Below are 27,640 nucleotides of genomic sequence, written 5' to 3' on the forward strand. Positions count from 1 at the left end.
TTTAAGTGGCAGGAGAGAGCAGCACAGTTCCAGTCGGAAAAACCCACCACCGGACCACGGGAAGCGTCTGGTGGACCGCTGGGGTCGCCTCGATCCTTGTGTGACTCGTCTCACGTCGTAGTGAAAATATTCGATCAGGGTAGTTGCAGGCATCTTTGTTCGGTGAGAATCCACAACACACCAAAGAATGGCCCAAGTTTGATGGATTAAGGTACTCAACATGGAAACAAAAAATTTAGATGAAATTTGACATGGAAGATGTTTGGAATCTAGTTTCAGGGATTGAAAAGGAACCAACTCCCACCCTCAAACCAAATTAAACATCACCAACAAATCAAAGTGAAATACTCATGGAAGAAGAAAAATCAAATGGCACTTTCTTCCATATGGGATTGTATAGATAATTCAATTTTCTCACATGAAAAGAGCTTGCAAAACAACAAATGAGGCCTAGATGTGCCATAGTCACAAAAGTCCATCTACAAGAAAAATTCATCACAGTAGAAACAATTACACAATATCTCCATAATTTCAAAAATCTACTTCAATAATGTCAGATGATAGGAGTTGTTATTTCACCACAGATGGAAATATTAATCCTTATGAGGTCTATGCCATCACAATATGGCACTATCATTTAGACATTAAGAACCACAAGAAATGCAATACTTCCTAAGCTAATCTCTATTCTTCTTCAAGAAGAGAGAGCCATAAAAGGCTCCTCCTCTGAATCACGAGTCCTTTTTATCAATTGAAAAAATAAAAGCAAATAGCCATCAAAACCACCACTAAAACATTATTAAAAATAATACAAACATAACAACAAACCATAAATCAAACCTACAATGCTATGTCTTTATTGTAAAAAGATGGGATATTAGGGATTAGATTATTTTAAAAACAAACAAAAAGCTACAGCAAACTATGCCACAACCACATTCAATTTAAGAAAATAAAAAACAACATGGGAAGATAAAGATATGAAAGAAATCCCACCTTTTTATACTCATACTTACTTCATACAAATATTATGCTCAGAAAAATCAATCCAATTAGGAGAAACAAGAGACAATTAATAGATGGTCAATACAAGAACTATACATCATCTAGCTCACATTAAAACACAATTTACTAATTTTCTAAGTCTTTTATTTAAAGATTATTAAATGCATCTTAAAAACAACACAATCCTTCTAATCTATGGACATAAAATAGTCAAAATTCAACTAAAACGAGGATCCATACTTCACTTCTTAAATTTTTTATATATTTCAAATTTATACACAAATCTATTTTTAGCACATAAATACAACCAAATTAAAGGAAGATTTCTAATCAAAAATCAAATATGCAAGCTATTGGATTAAGATGATCAAATTCTTATTGAATGTCATCTTTGCAATAATATATACTTGCTGAAAGCCATTGTTTCTACTGCCTCAATCATAGTGCATATGGCACTTACCACACTTGTCTTCTTCTTGAAAACAAACTATGTCTTTTGGATCCCCAAAAAATGAAGCCCACCAGTTCCTATTGAACTTCACTCCTACATGACACTCTGTCCATGACATTATTCATTTCAGTATCCTAAAATTACCTAATTTCTACAGCTGATGAGTATTATGCATAAGCCTCTTATTTGTTGCCAACCTCAATTCAAGCCCTTTGCATTGAAGTCATACTAGAATAATCTTCTTGACAAGCAACTAGTATCGTTGCCTCAGCGATATCAACAATTCTTAATTATTACAATTATTCAATAGTCAACCAATACATGGACTATTTATAAAAACAATTCCTTCACATCCATATTCTACATGTCTTTATAGAAAACAAACAACTATCAAATTTTCTAAAGAAGCTAAATTTTAAGCCATTCATCTTCTAAAAATTATTAATTTTAATTTAAATGAAAAATTGTAATACCTATATTTTTTGGATATAAATATTATGTTATCTTTATTGACAACTTTTTTAGATACACTATTCTTTGGCTTTGTTGCTGCAAAACTTAGTGTTTTGACTTCTTCAAAATATTTCATGTATGAGCAAAAAAAACAAACTGGTTCTAAAATATTCATTCTTTGTTCTCATTAACGAGGAGAGTACCTCTTCTCTAATTTTGATTAATACCTACAAGATCATAGCATACAACATTAATTAACTACTATATATATTCCTTAATAAAATAAAGTAACAAAACATAAAAACCAAACTTTACTAAATGCCACAAGGTGCATGTTATATGATGCATATCTTTAAAATCACATTCCAATTAAAGCCAATTGAAGGCATGCCACTCTCTTCAAGCTACAACACAACTAAAAACCAAATCTATGCCATTTTAGTGTACTTGTGAGTAAGTAGTATACAAAAATTTCTACTAAATTAAAAACCAAACTCAACATGACAATAATTGAATGTATCTTCTTGGAATACAATCACATTAGTAAAGGCTATAAGGTTCAAGATGTGAGTACAAAATCTATGATTACTTCTCAAAATATAATATTTTTAGAAAATAGCCTCCTTATTATAAAGCATAATACTCTTATAATTGCTCTTGAAAATCTCATTCCAATTGATTTTTGCCCTAGTAGCATCACTCTGCATTTTAATAATAGCTTATTGCAAATAGTCGATCTTATAGCTAATACTTCATCTACTGAGTTTGCCATACTTACATTGCCATTACTTTCCAAAGTCTCTCCTTTCTTGACTGAACTACCAACATCAACTAAGCCAAGTTCTTATCCATTCCATTCTGACAACTCTGTGTCTACCATCCCTCTACCACTTATCAATTCTACAAAGCAACTTGGGCCTCAACTTGCTTCGGCTCATTCTTCCTCCACTATACCACTGTCATTACATTTGCCCTAGCTCAAAGTTATGTTATCCATACAAATCTACATCTATGATTCTTTGTCATTATTGGCCATTATAGCTCTTACTCCTATGCCAATAGATGTTATTCCTCACCTTCATCCACATTTTACTCCAATTAATCTTCTTCAATGTTATGAAGATAGAAGATCTAGTATCAAAGTTATGCCTAATATAGGACATCATTTACGCTTGCCTAGAAGCTCCTATCTTTGATCACCTTCTCTATATCTTGACCTTGGTAATTCTTCCACTGTAATGTTGTCTTCTACTCTAATCTTTGCTTCTTCTTGCCGTATTCCCTCTAAATCCATGAAAAATATTCTTCTTCCTTGCAATCTAAATGAAAATTATGACCCTACAATGTTGTTACCTCAATGCTCCTCTATCCTTATGCTTATAAAAAAATGGGCATTATATACCTTGGCTCTTATTCTACTTAATCCTAACTTATACATGCAAGCTCTAGTATTTTTAAAATCTATCCATTGATAGGTTTTATTGTTGATGAGCTCAATTCTCATGTAATCAATGGCACTTGGATCTTTATCAAGCTCCCTCCTATCCAACATCTAATCACTTGCAAGTAGATTTTTAAACCCAAGTTACAAAGCAATATATATATTGCCCACTACAAGGCTCACTTTGTTACGTGCAAATTCAATCAAGTTTTGGAGCTAGACTATAACAAACTTTTTTCTTTGTTGTCTGTATATAATCTATCCGCCTTGTCTTTACTCTTGTGGTTCAATAAAACCTACATGTCCACTAAAAAGATGTTAATACAACATGCTTGAATGGAATTTTGTGCAAAAAGATTTTTATGGATGTTTCTCTTAGTATTACTCTTTTGCACCTTGGTCTTGTTTGTCAACTCTAGAATATCTTATATGGCCTAAAATAGTCTATGTAGAAATGGTTTTAGGTCATTGGCACCAACCTTGTTATAATAGACTTCAAGAACTTAATGGCTAATCATAATGTCTATCGCCTCAATTCTAGCTCATCCTTTATTTTTTTCATACTATATATGGATGACATTATGCTCGCAAATAATAGCCATTTGCTTCTTGACAACATCAAGAATCAACTACACTCTTGCTTCTTACTCTTTGATCTTGGTAATGTTTACCATATGCTTTGTCTTCAAGTCACTTGTGACATGCAACAAGACTAGCTTTGTGTGTCTTAAAGCTTGTATCTCTAACAAAAATTATGTAAGTATGGCTTTCTAGATGCTTGTCTTCTTTTTGACTCTTCTTATGCCTGGCTTCAAGCTTTTGGCTTTTAATTATCCCATTAGTCTTTTTGCCTCTCCTGCCACCTTAGATTTTTCCTGTGCTAATGCCATTGACTCACTCAACTAAACTAGCATATGCATCTACTTGGACATCGCCTTTGCAATAAGCATCCTTACTCGATACATGCATAATCTTGGAACAAAATATGTTGTCATGTGAAAACATTACTTTTACTACTTCCATGGCACATTATACTTTGTCATTAAATATTGTTGTTAGAGTCCCATATCTCGCCCCATGTTTGATTACAACAACTCCAATTGGACTAGCAAAGTGGACAAATGGTGCTCTACCTTGGGTTTCATCATCTTATTATTCTAAGGTATCGTAAGTTGGGGGTTGACTTGCCAATGCTTCCCTACCTTATCTAGCACTAAGACCAAATACATGGCAATGGCTATAGCCACCTCAAAAGCTATGTGGTTGCACCATATTCTCCACAACCTCCAATAAGCCACCAACCTTCAAGCTACCACTATTCTTTACTATGACAACCAATCAGCTCTCACCCTGATGGACACCAAGCACATCAAAGTGTACTATATTTTATTTTTCAGTTAGCCACTTAACAAAAAATAAGGTTTCAATATTTTCCCATATCAACAATGCACATTGACCTCCTTATGAAACTTCTCATAGATTTGAAGCTCGCCCCTCACCTATTGATGATTGGCATTCTTGGAGAAGAACTCGACTTGCATCTCTCACCACATACCATTGTGGTGAGAGAACAATTGTTACAAGTAATTGAAAGTGATGTGTCCAAGCAATCACATCTAGTCGAAGAGACAAGTAATTGAAAGTGATGTGTCCAAGCAATCACATCTAGTCGAAGAGACGCAACCCTTGCGGTTGAACTTTCTTCAATAATATAAACCAAAGTATAAAACAAGCAATAACAATAATAAAAACCTAATTACTCAAAAATATAGAACTTATATCCTAACCCTAAGTGTGCTTTAAGTTCCAACAAGCCCATGATGAACTCAAGGTACAGGACATTTAGTAAGAGCTGGCGAGACTTCTCGGTACCTCCACCTGCCCTTCTCAGGACTTGAGTGCTCCTTGGGGTGCGGATCAACTCCAGAATAAATCTTCATTGCAAAAAGCTAAACTCCTAAAAACATTTAAAAACTATAATCAGAAAGACGGCATTAACAGGTATACCTGATTACGCGTGAATAAACTTGATCAGATTGAATGAGAAACCACAACCTAAGCACACTGTACAAAACAGTTCTGTTTTTGGAACATGTACAGGTTGATTAAGTGTACACGAGAGTATTTGACGGTGTGAGGATCTGTATTCGGGCATGCTAACCAGGCCCGAGAGAATTTGTTCGACACGACCAGGTAAGCGGGATTGACGTGTGCAGGCGTCGCCGGGTGGGTTGTCCATCCTCGTAGTTGGAGATCCAAATTTGTGACAGAATGTTGGTTGTCAACCTGCACAGCTGAAAGGCGAGTAGAAGGGGTTCCTCATGCATGCAAACCAAGAATGGAAAAACTTAACACTGAAGCGTGACCGGCTTTGATTGAAATGCGAACAAATTAAGAAGAAACCAGCCGGTCATACCACACAGGTCTCTGTTACTCTCCAGCTCGCCGGGTAGACTGGCATTGCTTAGAAACCCATCCGGCGTCGAATCATGCTTCCAGTGGCCGTGCCATGCCTCATATTGACTTCACATCCGAATCATGGTGGTACATAGCGGACGGACGAAGTAGACAATTTTATAGCCAGGGCTTTTGAGGGAGAAAATTACAAGTAAAACCTTCGGAATACATGTCAGCTTTCTTCCCTGCGCGGGTAAAAAGGTCACAAGGTTAAGAAATTTCTGTTCAAGTTCCCATTTAAGTAGTTTTTGTGTCCCTAGTGGTGTCATATATACCTATCCCATCTAGATTCAATGGCTTGGTTGGCACTGGCGAGTGTCAAGGAACTGTGAGTGTTGGGTGCTTGCGATGTCCTTTCTTGCAGTGAGTGGAGGCGAACTAGTCGCCAGTGCACTAGGCATGAAATGATGTGCTCGAGGAATTTAGCCATGTGACGGATACAACCAGATGCAGGGGATAACTACAGAGGGACGTCGCTAGATCAGTTGTGGAGTTGCTAGGATTACTGGAATTGTAATGGCAGCTTTGGGGAGAGCTGGAGAAACGATGTCGATGACGGCGACGGGGTTGAGCAGCTTCGGAGGACAGAATCTGATGCGCATGATGAACGACATGGGCATCTCGAACTCGCTGGTGGCCATGCTCACGTCGTGCAATCCTCACGCAGGCTTCCGAGGTGGTGCCTCCTTCCTCCCAACCAAGAGCTTGAAATTCAAACTTTGCAAGACTAGTGATCGATGCAGTGGATTGTTTGACAGCCACGACACAATCGAGTGTTCAACTGAGTTGTAGGACTGGGCCTGATGCCTGAGGAAGTCGGTTAGCGCTGCTGAATTGTATTTCCTGGTGAAGAGGAGTTCAATTTGCTTTGGTATATGACTGCGAGAGTGGTCGAAATTGTTGCCTCCCTCAGTTCGATCATCTGAAGGCTCGGCAGATGTCCTCATTGAATGATTGTTGCTTCATCTGAAGGCTCGGCAGATGTCCTCGTTGAATGATTGTTTCTGTTTCTTGCAGTTTCTAGTTCGGGAGGAGGTCTGGAAGAGGAAGCTACAGGGCGTGGGCAGAAGCGGCCCCACTATCCCATATCCGACAAAGGGCCTGGGGAGGAGCCTGAGGAAGGTGACGATTGTTGCTACGACGGCGCCCACCCAATGGAGAAGAAGCGGCGCCTCTCGTTCGAGCAGGTGCGGTCCCTAGAGCGCAACTTCGAAATGGAAATCAAGCTCGAGCCCGACAGGAAAATGAAACTGGCCAAGGAGCTTGGACTGCAACCCCGCCAAATCGCGGTCTGGTTCCAGAACAGACGTGCACGCTGGAAAACGAAACAGCTGGAGCGCGACTTCGAACTGCTCAACTCTGGGTACAGCAAACTGAAGCGGGACTTTGAGAAGGTGCTCGAGGAGAAAGATGTCCTCAAGGCCGAGGTGAGCACCCATCATTGGATTCAATATCACTTTAGAAGTGTGCTCAGTAATCGATCACCATGTTGTGGCAACCCTCTCCTTGCGATCGAGTTCCTCATGGCCCTAACTCAAATTCTATTCGCTTTCAGCTCGTGCGTCTCTCAGCCAAGATTATCCCCAAAGATTCCCAATCCGTAGACTTTTCCCAGAGCGAGAAGGACTCGCATTGCAAGCCAACGGCAAATGACCCAGCGAAATCAGACAAGCTGAAGGAATCCAAGCCTGCGACTCCCAAGGATAACCAAAGCACTAGATCCTCTCCCACCACAGTCGTATGCTCTGCCACTACGCTTGAGGCAGAGATAACCTCAACAAGCTCTGGCAGCAACTCCAGCGATCTGCTCGACGCGGACAGCCCCCGCACTACGGACAGCAACCCCCGCGAGGAGCAGCTGGCAAATTACTGCGGCCAACTCCTTCCAGAGAACTTTGTGGGACACCTTACAGTTGAGGAGGCTGTGAACACTTCGCAGAAAGTTTATTCGGTGAAGCTTGAAGATGGTTGCCATCACTTCCAAGTAGACGCGACTAGTGGCTATTTTTTGCCGCCCATGGCTGAGCAAAGTATTCTTCCTTGGTGGGATTGGCCGTAACCGGGGCATTCAAATTGTGCCTTTGCGGCATTTTTTTCCCTTAGATCTTGGTTAGTTTAATTTTTTAGTTCTCTCTCTCTCTGGCCCTATGTGAGGATCAGGCTGGTTATGTTCAATCGATTCTCGTTACCGAATACCTCGAGGACCACACACCAGTAGCATCTAACTGCAAGTGCATGTCCAGTTTGCTCCAACGACTTGTGTGATATATTTAGTTCAGATAGAGTTGGTAGAGCTTCAAAGGTAGTGACGAGCATCCATGATTTTTTAGGACTGATAAGCTGAGGTCTTGCTCATCCTTCTCATTTTTTAGCACTTTGTAAAGGCGAAAGCAAAGTGACCTCGGTAGAGGGCGGGCCCTCCAGTGCTTAGGTGCTTAGTTGCTGCAGATTCCTTCACCATAATGATTTTAAGTATAAAGATCTGGTGTTTGCCTGCCTACCTAGCTAGAGTTGGGTATTGGTAGTGTTGTATGTTCTATACGTGAATTCTGGGAAAGAACTTCGTACTTGAAAAAGAACAGAATCAAGCTGCCTTTGTTGCTGCCTGTACAAAATAAAGAAGTGACATTGAAAATACCACACCGCCACCTCACCCTTGAGCTCTTGTGCGTGTATACCCTGCTTCTTTTTTCTCTGCTCATTTTGGTTTTCTGCGGTGCGTGAGTGTCAATCGATTGTTGGATTAGTTGACAATCACAAGATTGTGAATTACGTTCGAAAAGATTTAAAAACCATCAGCGGAGAATGACAAGCAAAGAAATTGTTGGTTTCAGTGTTCAACTTCTTCCGGTACTGGCCATTCATCTTCACTTCCAATTTCTCGCAATCGTAGAAATAGAGCAAGTGCAGAGTGAAATTTGTAGATCAATTGACATAATAACGCACCCCTTTTTGTTCAAATTACAGTTCTGACTTTCAAAACATTTCCAAGACAGAAGGCTGCAAATGGGGGGGGGGGGGGGGGGGGGGGTCATGGAGCATGTGATCAGAACCAGTAAGACCCGAACCTACTCGCACAAGATCAACGAGAGGAGTGCGCGCTGCAGTCCGCAGCTCCTCGCAAGCGTGCAGGTGGGCGTCTCCACGCTTTGTCGACGCATCGCGCAGCATCCGGCGAGGCACATCCCGAAACAGAAAGGCGCTTGTCCAACTATGCATGTGGGCTAAACCTTGGCAGCGTTGAAGAGGAAAAAGCCATGGTTCTGGTGGCGATGCGTCGGGTGCAGATTCGATTCGCCGAGCACTACCCGACACAGATGGCGTGGTGGGGACGCTCGCTCCGCGCTTCCAGTGCTTGCGAATTTGCGAATCTGCTGCAAGTGCGCAGGAAAAAAATATTCACCGACAGCAATGAACGGCACGTTGTTTGCAACGCCCTCGAACCCAGCACTCTATTCATTCTTATTCTTACATAGCTATGGAGATATATATATATAATATTTATTATATAATTGTGCGAGAAACATTGGAGGATGGTTAGGAGAACAATGAATAGAAAACACCAGTAAGAAATTGACAATAAATTACTTGCTCACATTCTTATTTGTCCACAATTGTAAGGCTTAAAGTGTGTTTAGTATTTTCATGGATTTGAGTAAGATTGCAGCCTGATTTGTGTGTGAGGTAGTTCTTGGTCATTAAAAGCAACTTTTGTTGGTTTTTTTAAGTTCAAGAATAGCCATGCTCTTTGCCCCACTTCCCCTTTGCATTCATCAAGATCTCATGGTTAGCATCAATAGATGAGGATTGTGGATATAACCCTAATGAGTGAAATTTGTACAAGCAATTTCTTAATTTTTTTTCTTTCTATTAGATAATTTTTTTGAAAATTTTTATCACCAACTTTTGAGGTGACAAAAACATCAACAATTTTAGTTTCTTTCAGATTTTTTAAGTTTTTTTAGTTTTTAGTTTTTAGTTTTTAGTTTTTTTTTTTTTTTTTTTTTCCTTCTCCCCTAAGTACAAGTGGGTATTATCTTACCTTAGCAAGATATACTATTAATGTGTATAAGAGATATTCTTTAGAATTCAAGGGATTTAACAGTAAACATCTCATGGAGCTTTAGTCATGTAAAAAAAATGTTATACTAATAATGAAGTGTAACTCATTGATCACCATTTAACAAATAAATTTAATTTTTATGAAGTGGATTAAATAGAATGGAAAGGAAAAAAAAATGTATATTTATGTGAGTATGGCAACAAGTTTCATTCTAATTTTTTAATACAAAGGCATCTTCATATTTAATATTTTAAATTAATTATTGATGGATCTCCTTCATACAAGTATTAAACAATGTAAATCAATCTTCATACAATTAATGAACTTTTAGTCTCTACAAAAATGGTAATATATCTGTGGATGCACTTCCATTTTTTGCATTGTGATCACACATTATAACATTTTAATAACAATCTTATAATATTTTAATTTTAATACTATAGAAGAATTATCAAAAAAAAGTATCAAAGAATTTTTACCAAAAAAAAAAAACTTTAAAATTATAAAGTATGCAAATAGACATGTATATGGTTTTTTTCTATATAGTTCTATCTAATTTGGTGGCATTAAGACTAAAGATGTAGGCAAGAAGATGAAAAAATTAAGATAAACAACTAACTAGCTAATATGTGCATCCAAGAGAAAATTGTTTTTTAAACCTTCTAATAACTATAAAGGCAATTGCATAAGAATAGGCACAAATACAAAGTTGTTGTGACATTTTCTATAAGTGGCACAAACAATAAATAAATATAATTAAAATAAAAATAAATAATATTATATTTTTATTAATTCAATTATTTAAATATATTATTTAATAAATATAATTATGTGATAAATAACATAGATAACTATTTTTATAAATAAATTAAATTATCTTATATATATATATTAAATAATACATATATTATGTATTTTAGTATTTAAGATAAAATCCTATATTTAAATTTAATAGCAATACTTAGATTTAAGTATTAAATTTTTTGAGTTTTTTAATCTAAATTTATTTTGATTTGAAATTTTTATAAAATCTATATTATTAATGATCATTTATGAATTTTAATTTTAATAGCTTAGTACAACAAATAAATTATATATATATATATATATATATATATATAATAAAAAATAAATCCTTAACATGTCTATTAAAGCAACAATAATTTATAAAAAAAATTATAATTTTTTTTATATTTTTAAACCACAAGAACATTTTCTATCTTTAATATCTAGTTTTGAAACTTTTATCTTATACCACTACATTCCTCTTTTCTAAAATGTTTAATATGAAAGAATCTATAACAAAATTAGGTGTTAATAATCTTATATAGTATAAAAATCTATCTTATATTATATTTGTTAGCTATGTACTCTTTATATTCTAAAAATGTGATTTGTAGTACAAATAAAAATTTAAAAACCAAATTAAAAGAATATGTTATGCAAAACAGCTTAGATATAAGATAAAGAGAGAAAAGTACATTTTGATTGGCTATAAAGAAAGAAAATTTGAGAACTTGACAAACTGAAAGTAATTGGTATCTTAAGTATCTTCAAGAACCAAGTTGTTATTATTTGTTATCTTTGTGTCATGATTTTTAGCACTCTTGATCTATTTTTGTGGTATTGATTTACACAATTTCATGAGCAACAATGTGAATATAGTGGAAGTTTATCAAATATCTTTTAGCAACATCTTGAAGGTTGCATTGCTTTAGATCATGTTAGAAATTGGTAGCATGAAATATTCCACTTCCAGTACTTCTTTACAAGCAACTAACAAAGCTTTATATTCATCAACTCAAATTAATATTTCTGCATATTCAAGTTTTTTTTCTAAGCTCAACAATACAATCATGATGACTAAAGTTACATTTTTTTTTTATTATTGCAATCAGAAAAATATTAGAAGGCAAGAAAAAAATAATTGTGGTAACTAGTGTTGTTGATAACACTAGCAATTTTGATTCAATTCAGATTATTCTGTTGGAAAAGTAACTTAATTGCAAACTGGACATATAAGTAGTACAACTTTGAATGTAGTTCTCTAAAAAATGATGCAGAAGTATTAAAGTGTTTGCACAATTGGAAAAAAAATAATATATATATATATTGATATTAATTATATGTCAATGAGATATCATGGCCAAAAAAATGTAATGTATAGTTGTAGATTTCTCTATTATAGTATTTGTGTAGTATATTTGATGTTGAAATTTGAAAACATGGTAGCAAGTTTTATGAAAGAAGATGATGAAACTATAAAGGACAACAAGATTTCGAATATACTTTGATTTTTTTTATCAAAAATATAATCTTCTATCTGAATCTATTAAGGCAGTTAATGATTGAAAGACTAACATGGAGAAAGATCATCATTGATACCTACAAGAAGTGATGAGCATAAAAAAAGGTGCATTTTAGGAAAAGGATCCAAGAAAGGTAGACATGAGCAAGGTGTATATTTTGTAGGAGGAGGCAAATAGCATAATGCTAGCAGAACTAGCATTATGGTGTATTGTGTAAGTATCACACGTAATTGGCATGCCAAAGCCATTGATAATGTTTGTCAATACATACGGAATAAAAAAAAAAAAAAAAAAAAAAAAAAAAAAAATCTATAATAAAAAGATATCAAAGCTAGTAAATAAGAATTTTGACTTTAGTATGAAAATAATATACATAAATTTGGACTTGAAGTAAGGTGGGAATAAGAGGTTCCAAAAGATAGTGGTTTAAATGCACTTTGGAAGGAACAATCAAAATTTTGTGTAGAAGGTAGTCAAGCTATTGAAGTGAGGGAAGATAGAGGCATAGAAAGAGAGAATTAGAGGTGTAGAAAATATAAGAATATGAAGAGAGAATGGAATAATATGAACTCCACTATATTTGTAGCATGGAATAGAAAAGAGAAAATACAAAAAATATATTTTTCTATTGGTAGTGGCTTGGATTAGAGAGTAATAGTGAGAATAAGATAGAAAGTTGGAATGGAAATAAAAATGTGAAGATAAGTAGAGAGGCAAGTAGAAAGTAGGTGGTGTATGGCAATTACATGATAAACAAAATATTGATAACTTTTGATGACCATAGATATTTTATGGTATTTGAAATAGAAAATTAGGATGCAGTTGGCAAAGTCGAGTGTGCATAATTGAATAGTGGTAGAATAATGTCTACCATAATTAATTGTAGAATTTTGTATGCTAAGTGAGATTAAATATATGAAATTTACATGTTGTTTAGAATTTTCTATTTTTTATATAAATTAATATTTTTAAACCTTTTCAATTTCATTTATTATAAAAATGGCCAAGTTTTTTGTTAAAAAGATATGAGATTCAAAATATCTATAATTTTTTTTAAAAAAATATGATTCATTAAGTATGACAAATATTGTGTATATATGATAGACAAAGCTACTAGCAATAGTTATCAATGATTTTTTTTTTTTTTTTTTTTTTTTTATAATGGAACATTAGACATATTTATATTATAAATATGTAAGTCCTATATGGGCATATATTACTACCTAAGCATTGTATTAGTTTTGATTGCTACAATGATTATAACGTAGTGTTGTTAAAGATATAAACTAGAAGAAAATGTATAAACTTGAAAAATTTGTATTAAAAGAAAAGTAAAAAAATAGAAATAAAGAAGTATGTATATTAAAAAGAAATTGGAATGGCTATTGCTAAATGACAAGGAAATTAGAGACTCTTAAATTTAGAGTAGAAGTAAGAAAGGAATTGATAAGAGTAAAGAAGGCTTCACTCTTGCCTCTATATATATTATTTAACTAAGAGCTATGTGGCCATATTCTATAAGACTTCTAATATGTGTTGACTTAACAAGACACATGCCTTAATTTATAAGACATGTAGGCTATATAATTAACTTGTTCTTCAACCTACCAACATATATAGCACATGGCCAACTTATTGACCACATTTTTAACCTAAAAAGTCAATAATAGATTCCTATAAAGTCAAAGCAATATCTATGAAGCTTCTAAAAAGCTCTTATAGAAGATATTATAGAATTAATCTACTTTTACCTACTATTATCTAAATCATATATATAACTATTGGTTTACATGTGTATATCTGTGACATTACTCCTTCTTCTAGGGACAATTTCTATAAAGAGCGGTTTTTATATATTGAGGAAATCTAAGATGAAGTGAATTATATTTGTCACATATTCCAATCTTTGTTCTTTTCAAAGATAGTTGATAGGTCCACTCAGCCATCAATAGTGTCCCATATCAGGACAAGAAGGCCACCTTGTTATTTGGTTGTTGTTGAAGCCTTCATAACTTCCTTCAAATAAAATATTTGGAACATCGTTAGGAATTGTTTCTACTTTTAATAAAATCACCAAACATCAAGAGTCTCTTCTAAGGTCATGATATCAAACACATTGTATCTTGCCATCTATTCGAAGAAGGGCATGTTCTTCTTAAAAATCTTCATTTCAATTTTGTCATCTTGAAGGTTGTGACAATTGTAATGTCTCATCAAATAAGTCCACAAATAAAAGTTCTTGAGTTGAATTTATTGGTTATTGATTCTACATCTCTTTAGTGTTACAAATACATAGAAGCTACAAAAAAAGATATATGGTAGAATGCAATCTTCTTTGGACATTATTTCATTTATAGCAAAGACTTACTATTCATCTTGATTTAGATGGATGTCGTCAATATAAAACCTCCACTGCCTTTATTACATTTGCAAGATTCTTTACCGACTCCCATGAGCATTCACTAATATCATAATCATGCCAATGGACAAGATATTGTAATATATTTTGGCGTTGCCTTGAATCTAGAACTTCTTCCACTTGAAACTCGTCATTATTATTCACTTCTATAGGAGGAAGTGGAGCTTGTCTTCTTCTTGATATGTTCATAGTCTTGTATGATTTAAAAAGAGACATATGAAAGACAAGATGGATCTTTATTGCCTCCGATAGATGTAATTAATAATCAATTAGATTGATTTGTCTACAAATATGAAAAGATTGAAGCCTATAGTAGTTCAACTTATCACAAGGATAAGTAGTCTTCACATTATGACAAAGCAACCATACCTTGTCACCTACATTGAATTGTGGTTGTTCTTTTTGATAGGCATCCGCATTGATCTTTTGTTATTTTTGAGCTTCCTTTAATTGTACCTTCATTGTTGCATGTAGCTCTGAAAAACGATTTATTAAACCTTTGTCACAAAATTATCAACTATTGAAAAGTCAAAAATATCAAGTTATAGATGGTAACCATAATTAGCAAAGAAAATTATTTTTTGCATAGAAGAATGCATCGTATTATTATAAGCAAACTCTGCCAATGGTAAGAAGGTTTTCCAATTGTCTTGTTGATAATTGATGGTATACTTTAATTATTGCTCCAAAACTTGGTTTATGCACTTTATCTGTCTATCAGTTTGAAGATGAAAGGCTGAAGAAAGCTTTATATCCATCTTTAAAATCTTAAAAAGGATTTTTCAAAATCTTGATACAAATTGAGTCCCCATATCTAATATAATATCTTTTTACAATCCATGATATCAACAAATATTATAAAGAAAAGCTTGGCAATTTCTTCACCTAAAATAGATTTTTTACATGATACAAAATATGTCATTTTGGTAAAACGAACTACTATCACAAATATAGAATCATTGATCTTGAGACTAAAAGATCCATGATGAAATCCATAGAAATAAAAGACTATAGTTGTTGTAGAATAGGTAATGGTTGAAGAAGTCCATAAGGTCGATACCAAGGAATTTTTGACCTTGAACAAATGTCACACGATTGAACAAAGTTTTTTATAGGCTTCCACATTTGTGGCCCTTAAAAATCTCTAGGTATTAGCTCCAAAGTCTTGTTGTATCCAAAATGTCCTACTATTGGAAAGTCATGATGTACTTAAAGAACACGTAAACATACTTTTCCTTCTATGACATATAGGCATTCTTTGAAATAAAATAGGTTATTCTTAAACTCAAACTTATAAGTATCACGAGACTTAAAAGAAGTATTCTTGATATCATGAACAAGAGGATCAGAGAACATACTTGATTGAATTTATTTGAAAAAAGTTGAATCAACAATCAATGCTGATTTCACTACTCAAAGATGAAATTATTTTGGCTTCAATAAAATTATCTTTTATTGATCAAAAGTTGCATCTCTTTTTTTAGGTACAAGATTTAAAAAGTCTAAAAATAGCATCAAAAAAATCTTATTGTTTTTTTAGCCAATAAGTGTTATTGAATTCAAATCTTAACAAAGATATGCTCTAATAAGCCTAGTAACAATTCAAAATACAACTTGACATGAAATACTTGAGATTCTTATGATATGTATACATGGTGATTGGATTGGAAGTGCCTTTTAGATAATGATGCCATTCTTGGAAAGAATCCACAATTACAAGAAGATCTTTATTGTGGATCTCATAATTAATCTTGGCTGTTGAAAATTTCCTGAAATGAAAAGCTATTAGGTGAACTTTATCATCTATTCCCATTTGTAATAATGCGGCACCCAAAGCAAAATTTGATGCATTTGTTCCCATAAAGAATGTTTTAAAGAAGTCAATGTGATACAAGATTGGTGTAAAAACAAAGAGTGTCTTTAAAGCTTCAAATATTACTTCCGCTTCTTCATTCCATTGAAGTTTGTCTTTACAAGTCAAATGTGTAAGTGGAGCTGTAATTCAAGACAAGTCTTTCATGAAGATCCAATAATAATTGACAAATCTCAAAAAATATTGGACATCTCAAACTATTTTTGAGATCTTCTAATGTATAATAGTTTGAACTTTCTTGGGATCCATCATAAGTCCATCGTTTGAAATGATGTAATCTAAGAAGTCAACTTCAGTAGTGATGAATATATACTTTTTTATCTTCGCCTAGAGTCCCACATCTCTTAATTTTTGTAATATATGACAAATATAAAGTTCATATTCTTTTATGTTCTTAAAATAGATTAAGATGTCATCTAGATAACAGACAATAAAATGGTCTAAAAAATCTCAAAAAACATCATTCATAAGATGTTGAAAAGCTACTAGTACATTTGTAAGTCCAAAAGGCATGACATTATATTCAAAATGTCCATACTTGATTTAAAATGCAGTCTTCTATTCATCTCCTTCTTTGATGTATATCAGATTGTATGCTCTTTGTAGATCTATTTTTGAATAGATCTTAACTTAATTCAACTGATCAAGAAGTCCAAATATTAAAGGTAGTGGGTACATGTTCTTGATGGTGATCTTGTTGAATCCTCGATAATCATACATCCGTAATGATCCATCTTTTTTCTTCACAAATAGAATTGGAGCTCCTGTTGGAGATTGGGAATGGCGTATATTCTTGACTAGATTTTCTTAAATATCCTCTTTGAATTTGGCTAAGTCATTTTGTAATAAATTGTAGATTGGTCCAAATGGCAATTGTGTTCTTTCTTGAAGGTCAATAGAGCAATCATAGGAATGATGTTCTCGAAGAATATTTACATTCTTTTTTTCAAATACACCTTAAAAATCCTCATATTGGCTTGGAATACTACTTGAAGTCTTTGTACCATTAGAAATGGGTGTGGCATAAATAACACAAGGTGATCCTTCTTTTGCAGCATGCAAGAAAGCTCTTGCATCTATAAACTTAGGATTAATTATATTAGACTTGTATTTTTTTATTTGATTAACTACATTCTTAGTTATATTTTTAAAAAAGTCAAGAGTGCAAGAAATCCAATGTTCTCGAGGGTTGTATTTTTATAACCAAGATAAACCTAAAATGATTGGATTAGAAAAAAATCTAATGATATTAAATACCACAAAGCTATTATGACCATTAGTCATTACTTTTATGGAAAGGATTTCATAAGTAACACCTCTAGAAGACAATAGGCGACCATCTATGATTTTTATATAAACAAATTTAGTTTTTCTTACTTTTAGCTAATTCTTGATTTAAGAATAATGCTAAGGCTCTTGAATCTAACAAGGCAGAGGCTTCGTAATATATAGGTCCTAAAATAATATTTAATATAAAATAAGAAGAGGATTTTGAAGAGAGAATAGGACCTTCATTAGGTATTGTATAAAGTTTTAGCCGCATGGTTTCTACTATAGGTAGACAAACTCATTTTTTGATATATTATCTTCTTTGATATTTATACTCCTCATTTTATAATTGCATCGCTTCTTTGGACAATATTGAGTAGTGTGCTTAGGTTCACCATAATATAAGTACAATCCTTCCTGACGGCAATGAGTCTTTTTTTACTTAGTAAGAGATTTGAAACATACCACATCAATTTGCATATCCTCTACTTTTGAATGTATGTGTTGAGGAGGCATTGGTGTTTCTATTGAATTATAATAATATTGAAGCCCACTTGTCCAACTCTCAGATCAAAATTTGAAAAGCCGATTGTCACACTTCACAACAAAGTCAATTGCTTGATTCAATGTTTGAGGATCAAATAAGTTGAGCATCAATTTCTTTACCTCATATTATAATCTATAGAAAAATTGGCTAATTAGTGCAGCATCATCCACTTGATATCAGTTGCAAGTTATCAAAATTATGAAGCATATTATATTACGGATTGATTACTTTATTGCAAAATATGAATCTTGTTGGTTGTAACATGACTTACATCATGTTCTCCATACATGGATAAAATCTCAGCTAATAAAGCCTTTAAATTATTCAATATTAGATCTCGTCATTTAAAAAAAGATGAAAACCATCATAATGCTAAACTTGAAAGAAGTGTACAAATGAATCTAATTTTTGATCCTCGAGTTGAATAGCTTTGGAGTTGAAGTTCAATCACAAGTTTTACTTGATTGATAAATCCTCAAAACTTAGATCTTGTGCCATTAAACTTCTCAAGCAAGGCAACTCTTAATTCTCTAGTATCGGAAGGATGTTCTACCATAGGAGAAGGGATATGATTGGATGCATATGTTGAAGCAGCTCCAATCATATCTATATCTTCACTTCCTGCCATTCTTGTTGCTCCTTGTAGTGGTAAACTGAGTTGATGCATTGCAAGCATTAATTCCTTCAATTACTTTGTATTTATGTCATTTTACTCTTCATTTCAACTAGCTCTGATATAATAATATTTAAAAAATAAATGTCTAATATTGCTCAAGACAAGCAAAAGAAGGGACTTGAGAACAAAGAAGATACTAAAAATAATATTAGTTTAAAAGAGGGTAATCAGCAACTTCTGATATGCTTATATCTTATCAAAAAAAATGTGTAATTCACTCCTAATGAAGAGAAGACAAAGCTCTTATATTGTAAGTGTACTCTTGTCAATTTGTCAAGGACATGAACTGAAAGAAGATGTATGAACTTGAAAAATCTAAGTAAAATGAAAAGTGACAAAATAGAAATAAAATAGTATATATATTAAAAAGAAACTGGAATGGCTATTGCAAAATAAGAATGAAACTAGAGTCTCTTAAATCTAGACTAGAAGCAAAAAAGAAATTGATAAGACTAAAGAAGGCTTCACTCTTGCCTCTATATATACTATCTAATTAAGAGCTACGTGGACATATTCTATAGGACCTCTAATATGTGTTGATTTCGCAAGACACGTGCGTAGCTTACGAGGCAAGTTTTCTACGTGCGGGCCACATAGTTAGCTTGTTCTTCAAGCTACCAACATGTGTGGCACATGGCCAATTTGTTGACCACGTTTCTAACCTAAAAAATTAATTAAAGACACCTATAAAGTGAAAATAGCATCTATTAAGCTTCTAGGAAGCTTTTATAGAAGATATTATAGAATTAACCTACTTTTACCTACTATTATCTAAATCATATAGGTAATTATTGATTTACATGTATATGTCAGTGACAGTTGTAGGATACTTTGATTTTCTTTTAGTTTAAAATATGTGAAATTCTATTGATGATTTGCACTCATCATTTTAAAACAAGAAATAATTAGTTCATAATAATTATGTTATTTGATTTGGTTATAATTTATTCATGATATGATAATTTTAAATTAAACAATTTTTAAATTTTAATTATTTAAATATTTATTAAGAATTTTATAAATTATATTGTTGATATTATTTTAAAATAATTAAAATATATAATTAGATAAATTTATAAATCTAATTCAATACTTATTATGTCATAATTTAAATTACTTTGATTTTTTTAGAATATATTAAAATATATTTTTTAATAATTTATTATATTTATATTTATGTAAATATTTTAATTAAATATATTATTTTTCTATTTTATTTTTTATATTAAATATAATATTTTTTTAATTTTCATAAATAAAAACCAAAAATATTAGCATCTTTGTTATAAATTATTGTAGAAGTATTAATGATTCTATTATTATGCAAATATTAATTTTATATTTTATATTTTATATTTTGTATTTTTTTTATCAACATTTCTTTAGGATTGGTCAATTTTTGACTTAACAACCAACAAATTACAATTTTATAGATTTTTTATACTCAAAAATACAAGTTTCCATTGCTTAGAGATAAATATTTCATGGACAAGTCTATTTTATCTATACAAAATCATGATGTTGATGATCTAAACATGCTTGCTATGAAGAGATTTTCTAGAGTTTTATATATTTATTTTAGTACAAATATAACTCTTATAGAAGATGGTGCCAACAATGCTAATTTTTATCCAACCAAGTATTTAAATAGCTTAAATCTATCAAAATTGCTACCATTTAACTTAGAATTGAAGGTTAGATGTCCTATTATGTTGTTGCAAGACATTGCTTTGTGTTTAAGACCTTGCAATGGATTATGCTTTGTCAATATATAGGTGATTGATTGAATTATAGAAGCAAGGTTGTTATTTGGAGACTATAAGGAACAATTGGCTTTTATTCTAAGAATTACATTACACCCATTATTTGTATAGATTCCATTCAAGTTGCAGCAAAGGCAGTTTCTAATAAAGGTTGAATTTGTAATGACTATTAACAAATCTCAAAGAGAATCTTTGAAGAATATAAAAATAGATCTTACAACCCATGTATTTCTATATAGACAATTGTATATTGTTCTTTTATGATGCACTTCTCTAAATATGATTAAGATCATATATCTTGAAAATAATGAATGCATAAATACCACAGTAAATATAATTTATCTCAAAGTTCTTTTAATTTAGCTATTAAAGTTGTAGTAAATAAAAAATTATGTTTGCTAATTACATTGAAGAAACATAAATGGCTCTATTGTTATGCATATACTCTTTTTCTTCTTCTTCTTCTTTTTGATCAACATTTCTTTATGAGTGGTCAATTTTTGACTTAACAACCATAAATTAAACTTTTATAACTTTTTTGTGACCAATGGCATGAGTTTCTACTATTAGAATTATATGTGAAGTATATCTTTTATACTATTATCAACTAATTTGCAACATCTATGTACATACTATCAATCTATCAAAAGGATTTTTAATATTAAAAAATGTTTTTTATGTTTTATTGTCTAAGTTTAATTGCCTTTATATATTAGCATCTTCTAACATAATAAAATAAATCTTCACTTCTTAATGATACAAATAATAATATTTTAAAATAAAATAAACATACTAATTAATTGAATATAGATTCTTTATCACTTCAGAATTTTTTATCCTACTTCAAGACTAAGATATTCTAACACATTTTACCAAATAATAATTTATTTTATACTTTATATAATAAGTTATAACTTAATTTGTAAATCTTATACTGATGAGCTTATAATATATTTAGATATTAATAATCAAATATATTTTTTTGTTATTATTTATCCACAAATCGACTTATTTCATTTACATATGCATCCAATCACCAAATATAAAGAACTAAAAATTCTTGAATACCACAGAGGTTTTGACAAGACCAAAAGTTTAAGTGGTATTAATTCTCTGAGACAGTTGTAGGAAAGTTATAAAATAACTGATTTGAAGTCCATTTCTTGGCATTCACTTCACATTTAGGTTCAAAACATAATCAAAGCACCATAAGTTTTAACAATTCGCTTGAAGAATAACACTAATGATCAACTTTGGATTCAAGAACAATTTTACAAGTGCATGCCACAATGGATGATCCTTACAAGCTTCTTTGAAAAAAGCTCCAAAACTTTCATCTCACCTTTCTGATGCATCAGCATTACCTTCACCTTTGAGACTAGGAGGCCGAATGGCTACACTACAACCTTTGATTTAAATTGTAGCCCCCCCCCCCCCCCCCCCCATAAGATATACTTTACATCGAGAGACTCATGCACAAAGTTTCTTTGATGAATAAAAATAAACCGTTATGTACAACTCAATCTGCTGAACATGGTGGACCATGTTGAACGGGAAACATCTGCAACAACCACACTCTAAACATCACTGCCTTCGTCGAAGTCAGATGGCAGGGTTCTGATTGAAGACCTCGTGTCGGTGTTGGAGTCGAACTCGAATGGCAGAGTTCCGATTGAAGATCTCGTGTCTGTGTACATGTCGAACTCGAATGGCAGAGTTCCGATTGAAAACCTCGTACCTGAGTTCGAGTCGAACCCGGATGTCAAAGATCTGACAGAAGACTTTGTGTTTGAGTTCGAGCCGAACTCAGATGGGATCTCTCTAATTGAATTTCGGGTGCTTTGTTGGTTCTGTTGAGAAAGGGTTTCATGCGCTCTCCGAGATATGTTCCTCCTAGAAGATTTTATATCAATTTCATCAATCTGCACAATGAAGATTCCACGTCATCAGTCGCTCAACTTGTAGGATTTACAAATTTGAAATGAACAAAATTGGATACCATATCTTGTTAAAATTTGATAGAAAACTTAATGCTCATGAAAAGTGACTGGTTACCACTCACGTTAGAATTAGTCCCAAGCAACTCCGCCAGTAGCTGATCATTCAGAGCACCTCTCTCGTCCCCAAGTAACCTTTTCACCTTTGCACGCGCTCTACGAACACATCAGAAAAGTCACGGATAATACGTATTTGGCTTCAGAAGTCTGAATTAGTCAGAAACAAGTGAACTACGTCTTGCAAAACTTGAAGTTGCCCGTTAACATTCAAGAATTCTGAAACTTGGATGTTAAGTACACCAAAGGAGCATAAAACATTGAATAGCCGATCTTGAGGCCTTTCAACGTTGACAAGTAGATCTAAGTGGATGTACCTCAAAGTAAAATCGTTGTTGGGTTCAAGCTCATCAGCACTGTCCAAATCCGCTAGGGCACCACGAAGATCACCGAGTTTTCGCTTCACGTCACCTCTCACTCTGCACATGAATCGTCAAATAAACTTGAGAATCTCATGTGTCTCATAATTGAATTTAAGGACGATGCATAGAACTTGTCGCTCTACATTCTTGAGATCGGTAACCCCTAAAAATCTCAAAAGAACGATGTAACCGTCCCATTTCAAATTCTGAAAGGAATACACCAGTTGCTGATCATAAAGAAATTTTCTACCTTACGATCGTAAATTGGTGACTATATGGTTCATCCCAAAAATAAGACTTATATGGTTTAGTGTAGCATACCCAAGGATCCAACTGCTTTGCGGGTTGAGTTCATTAGCCCTGTTAAGATCACTCAATGCATCTCTATAGTTGCCCAGCTTCCTTTTCACGTTGCCTCGAGATCTATTCCAGTAAGAACGAAAATTGTACAGTCAGCCCAGCGACAATTAGAGTACTCCAATAACCAACTTCGTAATATCATTCAAAAGCTGAGACAAAGCACTAGAAGCAGAGCACAGATAATGAAGACAAAAGCTGAATACCTAAGTAAGATATGGTTGTTTGGATCAAGTTTATCAGCTTTGTTCAAATCTGAAAGGGCTCCCCTGAAATCATTTAGCGCATATTTGATTTTCGCCAAAACTCTGAAAGAGACAAATTATTTTCCAGTTTAAAATTCGGAAACACCATAATTTTGGGTATAACGACAAGAACCTAACGCTTATTAACAAGACGTGTATTACTTTGACCAAAAACTCATGTTTGAAATTGAACCCGTACATGAGAGTATCCCCATCTTTGCGCCCAGCACGATCTGCAGATTGCAGATTTTTCAAAGCGTCTTCGTATTCCCCCAACTCGTACAACAGCTCACCACGAGCTCTGCATAGATCCGATTCAAACCTTAGTAGGCGTTGCAGGAGCTACAACTTGCTGGCTGCAACAAGATTACAGTCTTCGGTGCAACGTGAAAATAAAAACCAGAAATGATAGGATACAGAAGTCTGAAGAACGGCAACCCTTGTCAACTATCAAATTCAAATCGCTGCCACAATTAAATTGAACTAGTAATGATTAAAGACATAACTAAGTTTTGAGAAATTACCTCAAAGCAATGGCGTTATTAGACTGCATTTCTAGAGCTTTATTCAAATCTGCATGAGCAGCTGAGATATCCTTTTTACGGAGCTTCACTTCACCTCTAATCCTGCAGTGGCACGAACATCCACCTGTCAGATTATCGTGCCCCAATTTCTCGAGACTAGTCAGGGGAGTTGCACAGATGCTGAGAGTAAGCTGCTGCAGCAACAAAAAGGTACTTAGCGAAACTTTCAGGCGCTTAATCACGCTTTTAACATACCTATACAAGTGAGCACATGCTGAATCCAGTTCCATAGCTTTCTTCACATCTAGGAGTGCTTGGTCTAATTTACCAGCACGTAACTTAGTATCTGCTCGATACCTGTCGACATCACACAAAAATTATAAAATGAAGCGTGAATTCAATAGGTAGGAAGTCGCAGATTTTCCTGATTTTCATTAGAAATACCAATAGTAAATTGAAGGTTAAAAAAGCTTGTGATCAGAGATGGTCACAATAGCCGCTAATAATTTGAATAGGTCAAGGTAAACGATGCCTAAGATGCCTCCTGCTCAACAAAACCTTTAAATTTCAATTGGTTTATCTAAACACCTGAGGATATAGCTACTTGTGGGTTCCATTCGATGAGCCTTGTCAAGATCGATAAGTGCCCCTTCGTAATCACGAAGATTAAACTTCACAATGCCTCGACCACTGCGAGGCAACAATCATGATAATCAATAACTACCACAGGAAAATATGAGAGAACTACCAGAACTAGAAAAGAAGTCAACATTCTTTAAATGACATTTAGTAACGTAGTATACAATGCAGGTCATTTAATGAAATTCAAGTCAAGATGTGATCAAATCAGCAGCTCTTCCCTAAACGGTTGTACATACCGAAGCACTTCAAGATCGTTAGGTTCGATTCGGTCTGCAGCGTCTAGGTCCTTCAAGGCCCCAGTATAGTCACGAAGGGTGCGCTTCACTCTCCCTCGAAGTCTGCAACATAAGAAATCAACAAACAAGTTTTTATGACTATGACTACCGACTCCTTGCTAGTGGGTGAAATGAGCGATGATCAGTTCCAAAACCTGTTCAATTAAGGGACCAATTACAATCACCAAGGTAACACTGTTCACTTTCCGCAGTCGACGAGCTAGATAGACTCCATGACTAGATCGAAACTTTTTAGAGGAGCCCCGAGAAATAGCCAGGTCCCAGTTAAGTGCAAACGAACCTAGGGAAGAGTGCATGAGACCAAGTACGACACTTGACTCCAAGAGCTGCAAGCTTTCAGTAACTACACATTGCTAACGGGGCAATATCATTGAGCAATGGGGTCCCACTTCTAGTTGGCTGATGTGACATCACATCACAATCTCCGAATCCACCACAAAACTCGCAATACCTTAACCTTTCCCGTTGTTTCGCAACCAAAACTACACGTAAGCCATGATATTTTGCAGAGATTAATGGTGAAAATTCCCGAATTTCTGTTTGCTGAAACACAGAGGAGACTTAGACGTTTCTCTATCAGAAAAGAGGGCCGAGGATTAAGAGGAGGCCAGGACATCGCAGTACCTCAAAGTCCACATATCGTTGGGCTGTAATCGATTTGCAGCATTCAGAGCTTGCAATGCACCACGAAAATCTCGAAGACTCGATTTAGCAATACCCAAAGCCCTGCATTCCACGCGCAAGAGCGGTCAGCACACGTACGGCACAAAATCTAGTAGGTTGGCAAAGAAACTAGTGATGCGAAATATCTCAGAGAAAAGACGAAGAAAGTGGCAAAGTACTTCAAGGTGAAAGGGTCGTTGGGTCTCAAATGGTCTGCACGAGTAAGATCCTCTAGTGCACCTTCGTAATCGTTCATCCAGCACTTCACATCTCCACGCAACCTTCATGCAACACAAAACAGAGCATAAGAACAGTGCATATCGTCCTAAACATTTTGTTCAGATGTGGGAAGCTCCCGGCCTTAAAGACTTTCGACCAGCGAATCTAGTTTCAGTGCAGACATATAACGTACTGAAGAATAAAGATGTTGTTAGGATCCAGAGAATCCGCTTTGTTGAGTTCGGCAAGCGCACCCGCATAGTCCTTCACCAAAAACTTCATGACACCCTTCGACCTTCACAAAAACCACGTCAAAATGCCAACTTAGTTTCCCTCCGTTTCTTCCAATGTCGAAAACTACCAACTCGCTTCCATGTGCGAACAATAAAATATAATGGCTCTTCCACTTTAAGCACAACTTTGCGCAAACCACCCCCAAAAAATTTGAAGAGATTAGTGCTTGAAAGGAGAAGTCCCTAGTATAGTCAACCTGAGAGAGAATGCACGGACACTTTTGCAACCGACTGGAACGCGAAACAGCTTCTTAACTCTGTGCTTGAAATGCGACCAGTTGTGGGAACCGGAAACGCTTCGATTAGAAGTAGATTCATCACCCTCTTCGGACTCCCGACTCTTCCCACCGGAGGAATTCCACACTGGGTCGATCCCCAGGGAGCGAGCAACCAAGTCCACATTCCGCTGTAGGCTGGAGATGCTAATTTCAAGGCTAGAAGGGAGCGAGTCGCTTCCAGCATGGTGCCTCCTCGAGTTCCTTTGAAACAAGCTAGTCTGGTCCCTGAACTCCAACAAATGGGCTTTCAAAGCCTGCCGCTCCTTAGGCACGTCTACGACCGCGTCCAACACGATCGTGATTGCATCAATTTCACCTAAGATTTGCGAGAGGATGTGTTCGCAACTGCTATTTCTACTCGTGCTTGCACTATGCTCCTGAGTCCGATCCATCACCATAGCAGCACCACTCGAAACCACAATTCACATGCCCAGGCCAAATCCTCACCCCATCCCCCGACAATTCACTCACCCCAACAACAAGGCACCATTCTTGCACAATGTGCACACACTTCCCAGATTCCACTTCGTATACCCTCAACCCCTATTCACCAACCCGCATCGCACATGCCACACTCCGGCGCCGTATCCCCTTCCTTCTCCGACAAAAATCCCTAACATCAAAAACCACACTCTAAATTTCAGAAATGCTTCCGCTCCAGCGCAAACACACCCCATACGCTCAAAACTTGACAGTGCCACAAAAATCAGCAGCAGGGGGCTCTTCCAAAGGCTTGAGACTTGCATTCCGCAATCCGCGCCTCTTACCACCCACCTTCATCCTCGAGATTCACACTACGCTATCCTATGTCATCCTTGCGGCTTGATCAATACACCCCCCAAAGACAAACAGAAACAGGTCCCCGGGATAAAGCGCGTTTTGAACAGCGCGTCCATAATGAGTCAGAATAACTTATTCCCTCATTTCATGTCTACTCTGTTTCTCTCCGCAACCATTGATAAGTGATTCCGTCTGCCAGAT

General features: G+C 34.7%; 2 protein-coding genes and 1 long non-coding RNA gene across 3 annotated transcripts; 2 read left to right on the forward strand and 1 right to left on the reverse strand.

The window, feature by feature from the left end:
- The first annotated feature begins 5,090 nt into the window (after window positions 1-5,090).
- LOC141046141 (uncharacterized) lies at window positions 5,091-5,780 on the forward strand. The gene is made up of 3 exons (XR_012218850.2): window positions 5,091-5,218; window positions 5,451-5,543; window positions 5,645-5,780. It is a non-coding gene; the product is annotated as an uncharacterized LOC141046141 (long non-coding RNA).
- A 303-nt stretch (window positions 5,781-6,083) lies between these two features.
- LOC112291039 (uncharacterized) lies at window positions 6,084-8,444 on the forward strand. Its single transcript, XM_073538483.2, has 3 exons — window positions 6,084-6,483; window positions 6,825-7,234; window positions 7,363-8,444. Exons 1-3 carry the CDS (start codon window positions 6,324-6,326, stop codon window positions 7,864-7,866), a joined length of 1,074 nt encoding a protein of 357 aa, XP_073394584.1. The 5' UTR covers window positions 6,084-6,323; the 3' UTR covers window positions 7,867-8,444.
- Window positions 8,445-22,199: 13,755 nt separating this feature from the next.
- LOC112291891 (uncharacterized) lies at window positions 22,200-27,574 on the reverse strand. Its single transcript, XM_024539849.3, has 14 exons — window positions 26,579-27,574; window positions 26,282-26,383; window positions 26,049-26,150; window positions 25,831-25,932; window positions 25,147-25,248; window positions 24,857-24,958; window positions 24,524-24,625; window positions 24,269-24,370; window positions 23,944-24,045; window positions 23,706-23,807; window positions 23,464-23,565; window positions 23,098-23,199; window positions 22,789-22,879; window positions 22,200-22,648 (listed from the first exon to the last, which is right to left on the reverse strand). Exons 1-14 carry the CDS (start codon window positions 27,055-27,057, stop codon window positions 22,304-22,306), a joined length of 2,037 nt encoding a protein of 678 aa, XP_024395617.1. The 5' UTR covers window positions 27,058-27,574; the 3' UTR covers window positions 22,200-22,303.
- Between the last annotated feature and the right edge of the window lie 66 nt (window positions 27,575-27,640).

This window comes from Physcomitrium patens, chromosome 14 (assembly GCF_059467195.1).
Source record: "Physcomitrium patens ecotype Gransden chromosome 14, ASM5946719v1, whole genome shotgun sequence".
In the NCBI taxonomy this organism is placed as follows: Eukaryota; Viridiplantae; Streptophyta; class Bryopsida; order Funariales; family Funariaceae; genus Physcomitrium; species Physcomitrium patens.